The sequence below is a fragment of the Laccaria bicolor genome, genomic scaffold (assembly GCF_000143565.1).
Source record: "Laccaria bicolor S238N-H82 LACBIscaffold_2 genomic scaffold, whole genome shotgun sequence".
Lineage (NCBI taxonomy): Eukaryota > Fungi > Basidiomycota > Agaricomycetes > Agaricales > Hydnangiaceae > Laccaria > Laccaria bicolor.
The window spans coordinates 1,639,633-1,648,981 of record NW_001889873.1 but is presented as its reverse complement, the minus strand read 5'-3'; the positions used below and the strand labels follow the sequence as shown (position 1 = coordinate 1,648,981).

The window sequence follows — 9,349 nt, the reverse complement described above, 5'->3', positions numbered from 1 at the left end:
AAGGTTCAGCAGTGATGGTTGTCATATTGTCTTGCATGGTGAATGCAGACGTAAACTTTGCCTGGTCTATTCGTACACCCATAGGCAATGGAAGCTGACGAACAATATAGGCAGAAATTTGAAGTAGGCCCCAGATGACAAAGTTGAACAATGACTTAGGTTCCATAAGGATAATACCGTCTCGGACAAAGTTAGCCTCCCTTGTTATCGTCCCTTTATTGGTGCTAGATTTTCTCAGTTTTCTGTGACAGATGTTAATGTTTGTTACTCACAGCAATGATGTCGCCTCTGTTGACAATTTGAAGAGTTGTCCAAACATACTGGCGAACCCGATAGAGTATTGACCAGCTCCAGAAAGCATGAAACGTGGTGAATATAGAACGGCGTTGATCCGATACAAGTTTTTTTTCAACTCAATGCCACGTCCAAGAATGATTGGTGAGCCCCCATGCAAGAAGAGCCCATTGAATATGGGCAAGCTAAAGCGAACCATCTTCACATAAATGAGATTGTTCAGAACGAAGAATCTCCCCATTTCAGTTCCACCACCTTCTGGGACATTGGTGTTGGACATCATGCAGGTATAACCTGCAGCATCGTCTCCAGTGTCACGGTGACCATGCATTTGCCCAAAAACCCCCATCCCCACCAGGGAGGTATCTATAACTGGATTAGAAATAGCCATAGTAATTATACTGAAATAATAACCAAAACGCCTCTCCCAAGGTATTGCAGGTGAAATATTCAGCTGTAATGCTTGAAAATAATAGTTGTCATCAACTCCTAGTCTTGGTATGTTGGCTGCAGATGTGTAGCGTTGATAGAGGTCTTGTACGTGGTTTGGAAGACAAATCTTCATTGCGAGGGCGCCGATTTCAGCATGTAGCTAATAATCTTTTTAAGTGGCAATAATAGTTGAGCAGAACAATGGTACCTTGATGAACCTCTTTCTAAAAGCTAGTTGCTCATCCATAAAGTCAAGTAATTTGCCAAACCAGTGGGGACTCCACATTGCGCGTGTGCGTTGGGTTGTGGAACCCATGGGATAGCAACGGGTTCCATTAATTCCAACTGCACCAGTCCTTTCAAACCATGTTCCCCCCCTTAATACTCCATTTTCATCCCGTGTTGGTGGATCAAGGGTAGCCTCTTCCTCTGGGCCAATCAGATCAGTTTGCAGATCATCGAATGCGTTAATCTGTTCTTTCGTCATCAGCTCCTTTCTATTTCATGATCAGACATTATATTTGTATGTATATGCAAAAACATACCCATCAAGTAGGCAAACATTCAAAACATCCTGGTTTCGATCATGACGTGTTGTTGGAGTAGAAGCATATAGAGCCACTTCAGTCACCCACTACCAACTGACTTTTAGTCTTGCAAACTCCATGAATACTACGGGACTAAATGTCAGTATGTATATCTATATTGTATATATTCTGGGGCTTGTATATCTCCACTTTTACCTAAATATATTTTGACGTTCAAAGTCACACCAAATATATTTCTAGTGTGTCACACACCCCAAAATATATTTCTTCACTGAGATGGACTCCAAATATATTTCTTATGCCTGGACCCTGAATTGTGACTGTCACACTGCAGAAATATATTTCTGGTCTGGGATGGACTCAGGATATATTTTGCAGCTGGGATTGACCAAGGATATATTTCTTCAGCCACTAGGGGTGTTTGGGGTCCCAGTTCCTAAAAAAACTTGTGATTTTTTTTGGGATGGGGGACATATATTCTAGGTAATTTACCTATTATTTTTTAGGGTTTTAGCCACCCTTCCTTGACTGTTTGTAGCATATGTATGAGAGGTTTCTTTACTGATATGTCATGAAAGCTGAGTATTCCTCTCACTCAAGCAATGGAGAACACTGGAGAAGAAAGCTGGATGTTGTTGTTGGAGTACTTGATGAGGGAAGCTGTGTGTTGTTGTTGGAGTACTTGGTGAGGGAAGCTGGGTGTTCCACATGAGTACAACCATCTATAGTTTAATACCATCTTTTCCTCAGTGCATGCATACCCATCATACTACTTACTTATATCAGTACAACCATCTAAATTTTTATATAATAATGAGGGAAACTGGGTGTTGTTGTTGGAGTGCTTGGTGAGGGAAGCTGGGTGTTGTTGTTGGAGTATTTGGTGAGAGAAGGTGGATGTTCCTCACACTAAAGCATTGGAGAGGACAGCAGGTAAGTTATGTTATATTCATAGATGGTAGCATACATCTTGATGTATGACTTGGGCAAGAAACATCATAGATCTGAACAGCTGGCTTGTAAGTTGTAGTGTTGGTCTTGATGGGTAGCATACATCAGAACAGCTGGCAAGTTGTGTTAAATTATTGATAGATGTAGCATACATCTTGAGCTATGACTTGGGAATTAAATGAGCATTGTAGATTACAACAGTTCAAGTTGGAGGATTACAACCACATCAGAACAGCTGGTAAGTCATGTTAAATTATTGATAGATGTAGCATACATCTTGAGCTATGACTTGGGAATTAAATGAGCATCGTGGATTACAACAGTTCAAGTTGGAGGATTACAACCACATCAGAACAGCTGGTAAGTCATGTTAAATTATTGATAGATGTAACATACATCTTGAACTATGACTTGGGGAATTAAATGAGCATCATAGATCACAACAGTTCAAGTTGGAGGACTACAACCTGAGCAGTTCAACATATATCCACAATATATAAATTTGCAACAATATATCCACAGTAAATTTCCACTCACAATGAATATATATACTGTGTGAGACTATCATCCTTGCATATAATCACAGAATATATCCAGATAGATAAGATATATCTCCTAGTAACTGTACATATATACTTCATAGATATATTTGAATGTATATATCACAATAAGTTGCACATAATCACAGAATATATACTTGTTAAATGTGTTTAAAGGTATATATATTCCAGTAACTGTACATATATCCTCTGTAGATATATTTCAGGGCACAAATCTACACTTGGTCAATATAATGGTACATATATATGTGGTAAATACATTTGAGGATATATATATACCAGTGCGATATATTTCAAGGCATATATCCCAATGGCAGTGCATATATACTTGGTAGATATATCTGAAGGAGGTAATGGTATACATATATACTTGCTAGATATATCTGAAGACGTACATATATACATGTTAGATATGTTTGAAGGTGCATATATACCATTTATCTTGACAGCATATATACTGGCTGTGAATGATCTGAATATATTCTGAATATTAAGATTGGATGGCTTTAAGCAAGACATTTTCACATATATATCTCATTTCAATATCCTAGGATGGCAGATTGTAACAAAACTTGAAGGTAAGTAATAGCTCTAAGTCGATGCAAACATAAAGTATGTAAAAGTCCATATATACTTGGTAGATATCTCAGAAGATCTATATTAGATATATTTGAAGGTATATATGGTATTATATATCCAAGTAACTGGTACATTTATCTTGACAGGATATATACTAATCTGAATATAATCTGAATATTAAGATTGGATGACTTTAAGCAAGACATTTTCACAAATGATCTCCACTGAACATATCCAAGATATATCTCATTTCGATATCCTAGGATGGCAGATTGTAACAAAATTTGAAGGTAAGTAATAGTTCTAAGTCGATGCAAATGTAAAGTGTGTAAAAGTCCAATGCAAATGAGGGAGACAAATAAATAGCAAGCAATGCAAATGAGCAAAGATGAAAGAAAGGCAGCTATCCACAAAGCAGGCTTATGATAATAAAGTATGTAAGTAGCAAGGTGAATTCAGCAAAGGAGTGACAGAGCATGGTCAGATAGTGACAGTGAAAGCGGTGCATAACATTACTTTGAAAAATCACGTCAGATATGCTAATGATAAAGTGAAAGACTTATAACGAGAGTGTACGTCAGTAGAGCAGGGTGACATTACTAAAAAGGGCAAAGTTAAACGTGATGATTATAAGCTAATCAAAAATTGAAAGACTTACAATAAGAGTGTAAGTCAGTAGAACGGGGTGATGTTACTAAGAACAGCCAAGTTAAACATGATCATCAATCGAATCAAGAAGACTTACAATATGATAGTAAGCAAATATCAATCACGAAAGCATGTACAAAGGTAGAAAGGAGTGACAGCACTAGAAATGATCAAGTTAGCTACTAAGTCATGAAGCGTGAGAGATGTAGTACAAACGGACGACAATGTGAGGGTGTAGTTGTTGAAAACAAGCCACAATACTAAAAAAGAGCACGTTAGGTACGTCGATGAAGCAGAAACGGACTGACGATGCAAGAGTTAGTTAGTTCTTCTTGCCAGCGCCAACGTGTTTTTGAGACCTGGAAGAGCCTGGTTGCGCCGATTGACTCACAGATTGCTGCGATGTCGGATCGGATCGAGAGGATGAAGATGTCGACTGATTTCGGAGCGGATTATAGAACGAAACTGGCTGAACCGGCTGAGTCGCCTGACGGTACTTCTTGTAGAACATATTGTCGGAAAGGCCGACAAAGGAGACACGACGTTGGCGCTTTGCTTCAGGCTCCTCTTGCGCTTGCTTGTGTTTCGGAATAGGGCGGTAATCCCTCACAGACCTTGCATCTTCGCGTTCATCGGGAAGGGACATTGCGTCGTCACGCAAACGCTTCTTGGATGGCCCTGGCGAAGGAGGAGGGGACGAGATCGAGGCCGGAGAGCTCGGCGTACCGTTGTGTTGCTGTTTGTTGACTGTAGTTGAGATAAGGCAGTTGCCACGGACCCACTTATTTGAGTCTTTGACGAAGACCATCGGGAGACCCTGCTGGTTGAGAATGACCGGGATTTCACCGAAGCGCGCGTCGGCTTCAGCAATCTGTTTTTGATCTAAGGAATACATGTCATCCAAATTAATGTTGAGGAAGCACAATGTGAACTGACCTGCATTCCAGCTCTTGATTTGGAGAATGCCCTTGATCACGAGAAGGGAGAAATGCATCCATTGCCTGTTCTGGATTTTTGTAGAGACAAACGACCTGCAGAAACCAACGTCGAGCATCGTGGAATCCCATCCAGTGATAACGAGTTGGAACTGGTAGGCGAGGTTGGGCCATGTTGTCCAAGGAACTGACTTCCGCAGCTCTTTTTGAGGCAAGTAACTATCTAGAAAGTTCGTGAGACAGTAAGTGCTGCGAGTTACGTTGAATAAAAACGACCTACTTAGAAGATTTAGAAACAAATCGGAGAATTGCCTCTGGCGATCTTTTGCGTTGGGTAGGATCTTTTCGTCCGCAGCAACTGTGATGATCGATGCCTTTGCCACCTGAGCAGTCGACGGGCCAGCAGTCGATAGGCGAGCACTCGGTGGGCTGGCAGTCGATGGGCCGGCAGTCGATCTTTTGGTGACCACGGAAGGTGTCGCCGATGACGCCATGCCATGCTGTATGACTTGGTCCCTGATTATGCGGTCCGCGTGCATCGCCCTACGAGAATATGCATAAGAAGAAGAGCTACATTAATTTTAAGTGTTACAGACCGGACTTTGCTAACGAAAACATCTGTCAGCATGGCTATCGGCCATTGTTCACGCTTGCAGAGATCTTGAAGTTCTGACGAGCTCATGAAGAAACCAGACTTATTACGCGCCGTTGCGTTCTGCCCGCTGTAAACCATTATACCTGCAAAGTCAAAAGAGCGATCACGTCGTTTGATGTTAGTTATCTAGTAATCATTGTTGTTAGTCCCTGTTTGTGACGTTGAAGACAGCTTACAAGGTCCGTGATTGCCTTGAGGTTATCTGCAAAGCGGAGGCTCGCATCGCGGACATTGGTGCCCTCATCAGTAACCTGCTCCTGGAGGAACTTTACGGCGTCCTTGATGCGTTCATCTTTCTCCTCTTTTGTCGTTGCTCCATCCATGAGCTTTCTGTATTCTTCGTTGTTAGTTTTGTTCCAAAGTAGCAGACCCTCTAGAAAAATATTAGAAATGAATGAACAAGCAATCAGGAAACAAACGCTACCTTTATTGCCATCCTCTGGTTTTGATTGGCTGGCAAAAGACTTGTATAGATTGTATCGGTTTGGGGCCCTCTTCTCCTTCTGGAAAAGACCCGCCCTCTCCATGGCGAACTGAGCTGTGCGACCATAGAGATTGCCTATCCTTCCAGCAAGTTGCCACACAATGTTTCCGAGCATTGGGTACATCGCCGACTCCAAGAGGGACAGCTTTTTCGAGGAAATTTCGTTGGCTTCGGTGAGCAGCGCATCAGGCATCAATGTCAACCCATAGCTTCTCAAGATGCATGCTGCATCTTTTTGGGCAGGCGTGAACGAAGCTCTCAAAGCCTCCCAACAAGCGTCGGATGAGGTCGGAGGCCCCCCACGCAAACCCATCTCCAAATCTGAGTCAGACCTCTTGATAGTTACGACAGGGACGGCAGCTGATGAGCGCGCCTCTTCTTGCAGTTCATGCTGCATCTCGCGTTCTTCCTCTTCGTCTTCCTCATCCGTATCTGAAACTGGTTTTCCGCTAGACTTAGCCAGAGCCCTCTTCTCCCATCGTGTCTCTTCCCAATCTGAACCGCTGAGATCACTCTCAATCATGGGATCTGGTGCGTCCCATTCATCATAATTAACCTGAGCACGTCGAGCGGCCTGTGCAACCTCTGCACGACGAATTTCCTCTGTGTGCACAATCTCCCAGTTCACCGCATCGACATAATCTTGTGGGTCGTGAGGGACCGTATGGTCATCAGGAATGCCGACGTATTTGTTCTTGGTCTCATCCCAGATTTCCGTGAGTTTGTCAGCTGCGTTTTGCCGACCTTCTCGAGGTAAGTGTCCGTGATAGCGCACATGACCTTCCTCCCATGGCTTTTTGAACTTGTAAACGGCACCCTCCTCGTTCAACCCCGCTTGTAATCCCTTCTCTTCGTCGAGAGACAGATAGTTGACGCAGACAAGTTTAAGTTCCGGATCGTCCCGCCCACGAGAGTTGTTTAATTCTTGAAAGGCCCTCTTCGCCTCTGGGTGAACATAGGAGCTGCAGTTACGACTAAGCTTTCGGACATCGTTGACTGCTTCGATGTAGTCCTCGATAACGTGGGGGGCTGTAAACCCAGGTGGAATTGGGACCCAAGTGGAGGAATCGTTATCGAACATCAAAGTCCGATCGTCTGCTGGACTGCGGGGTCCCTCCTCAGGCAGAAACCCGTGATACTGGCGATAGCCGCCTTCTGGATACGAGAAGCGATAACCTTGGTCACCTTGAAGACTGTAATTGATAGCCTCCAAGTCGTCGTCAGTGAAGTCACCGATAGACATTAAGTCGACGCGTTCAGGCAATTTGTCTTCATTCGAGGAGGCATTGGTAGGTGGGGCATTCGCAGGCATGGGGGCGGGGGAACCTGCAGTGTGCGCCGGATGAACACTGGTTAAAAGGCGTAAGCTTGTGACTCTGGTGCCGCCGCAGGTCAGCCGACTAAAGTCTGGCTGTACTGCCTTGCCGACATAAAGTCTGACAAGGGGGAATCAACTAAAGTCTGATTCCACGACGATAAAATGTAAAAAGATGTGCACTTACATTGCATTGTTTGCTGCTGCCTTTGCATTGGTTGCTGCCACCTTCAGCCTCGCTTCTGCTTGAGCGAGGTTCATTTTTTGCGCGTCGTTGCGAGTGGTGATGAGGACGCAGTCGAGAGCTTCGCATGTAGTCCCGTTCTGAACTGTTGAGGATTCAGAATCCTGCTTGTCCATGTTTGCCTGGTCATCGAGCATCAGGGAGGGGGAGACAGGTTAATATGTGGACACGCACTGGGGAAATTGTTTCTTCCTTGTTGTTTTTGGTTTTTCTAGCCTTAGTACCTCCCTAGTGAAATGCCACGTCAATGGATATATGGGAGAGGGGAAAACAGTGTTCAACTTACTGCATTTTGCTTCGACAGGGGGCGGCCCTAGGTCTAGTTTGGTTTTTGGATCTTGTTTGAGTACAATGAGACATTTAAAGTAGTGGGTGTGAGTTGGACGATTGGTTGAGAGATTATAGTAGGTCGAGTGGGGAAAGTTGCTTGTAAGAGTTTGTGACCATTAAATAAGTAGTGCAGGAGGTCACGTGGTCGTGACATCAGTCCATATATATCGCACAGGTAATCTACGGGGTAGCGTAGCTGCAGGCTTGCCTGTAGACCATCTAGACCATCGAAGCTGCACTTATAAGTAGTGTTTAAAGGTTCAGTCCATAGGACCGCAAAAAACCGGTGGACCGAACTGAACCGGACCATGGTCCGGTCTTTTTTTCGGTTGCAGTTGCCCCAATTTGGGGTTGGTCCGGTTGCCGGTTGCCTCATTTCGAAAATATATTAAAACCGTTCAAAGACCGGTTTTGATCGGTTGCAACCGGTTAAACGGTCACGTGCGTTACATACCCTTGTAACCACGTTTATTACCTTTTATTGGGTTTTTGTTTCATCAAAAACGGTTAAGAATTGAGAAAGATATAACCAAATCCATATTTTACCCAAGTCTCTACGAGATGTAATTCGGTTTCAGTCATAGCTATGTCAAATCTTCATTAAATCTCTTCAAAATTGGTAGAATGACGGGTATTTACATGCTTTACTATTTCATATAACCCGTTTATTTTTCAGAGTAATAATAGTCAAGATACAAATGGTTTATATTGGTATAATAAATTATACGCAAAAAAACCGGTCTGGATCGGTCTGAACCGGCTCCATAGACCGAAATAGACCGGTCCTAGGTGGTTCGGTTCGGTTCCCTCAATATCTGGGTCGGTCCTAGACCGGTTGCGGTCCACGGTTGCGCGTTTTGGGGGCAAAAAACCGGACTGAACTGAACTTGCGAACACTACTTATAAGCATGCATTATTTACTGAATTTGAGTTTGATCAGCAAATTATACAAGTAGTTAGGTAAAGGCAGGGACGTACCGCCACAAAAACGACTGGCCATATGTCTGCGCATCCAAAATTTGCTTCAATGACCCTCCAGAATAGTCAACCTTTAATTACTAAGGGGGCATGGCGAAGGAAGGGGTGACTGAGCGGAACTCGACCAAGATCGCTGGCGATTTGCAGACTCCAACCGTCGCTAATCTCGTGGGCCTTGACACGAGCATCACTCAGAGCTTTCTTGCAAGACTCAATGGTGCGTTGAACAAGAGGTCCAATGAGAGCTTTGAATTGAGAACGATTCAGCTTCTTATTGATGTGCATTGGACCCGAGGCGTCAGCTGTGATGAAAGGAAGATTGATTTCGGTTTGCATGGTCGACGACAATTCAATCTTGGCCTTCTCGGCGGCTTCACGAACACGTTGGATTGCCAT

General features: G+C 43.5%; 3 protein-coding genes across 3 annotated transcripts in view; all 3 read right to left on the bottom strand.

Annotated features, from left to right (window-relative positions):
- LACBIDRAFT_321915 (uncharacterized protein) overlaps positions 1-1,984 on the bottom strand; it is a gene marked incomplete at both ends in the record, with an annotated part of 4,483 nt that extends 2,499 nt beyond the window's left edge. The window contains 8 exons of the mRNA XM_001874638.1: positions 100-242; positions 273-288; positions 322-666; positions 709-886; positions 935-1,223; positions 1,272-1,360; positions 1,527-1,594; positions 1,870-1,984. Coding sequence (XP_001874673.1) covers positions 100-242; positions 273-288; positions 322-666; positions 709-886; positions 935-1,223; positions 1,272-1,360; positions 1,527-1,594; positions 1,870-1,984 — 1,243 coding nt within the window. The remainder of the gene's footprint in view (positions 1-99; positions 243-272; positions 289-321; positions 667-708; positions 887-934; positions 1,224-1,271; positions 1,361-1,526; positions 1,595-1,869) is intronic.
- A 1,557-nt stretch (positions 1,985-3,541) lies between these two features.
- LACBIDRAFT_321914 (uncharacterized protein) lies at positions 3,542-7,936 on the bottom strand (the record flags this gene model as incomplete). Its single annotated transcript, XM_001874637.1, has 13 exons — positions 3,542-3,588; positions 4,023-4,058; positions 4,110-4,172; positions 4,317-4,371; positions 4,404-4,894; positions 4,949-5,170; positions 5,228-5,490; positions 5,544-5,728; positions 5,779-5,975; positions 6,027-7,522; positions 7,589-7,767; positions 7,820-7,856; positions 7,932-7,936. 13 exons carry the CDS (start codon positions 7,934-7,936, stop codon positions 3,542-3,544), a joined length of 3,276 nt encoding a protein of 1,091 aa, XP_001874672.1.
- Positions 7,937-9,019: 1,083 nt separating this feature from the next.
- On the bottom strand, positions 9,020-9,349 carry LACBIDRAFT_305581 (uncharacterized protein; the record flags this gene model as incomplete). Its single annotated transcript, XM_001874636.1, has 1 exon — positions 9,020-9,349. One exon carries the CDS (start codon positions 9,347-9,349, stop codon positions 9,020-9,022), a length of 330 nt encoding a protein of 109 aa, XP_001874671.1.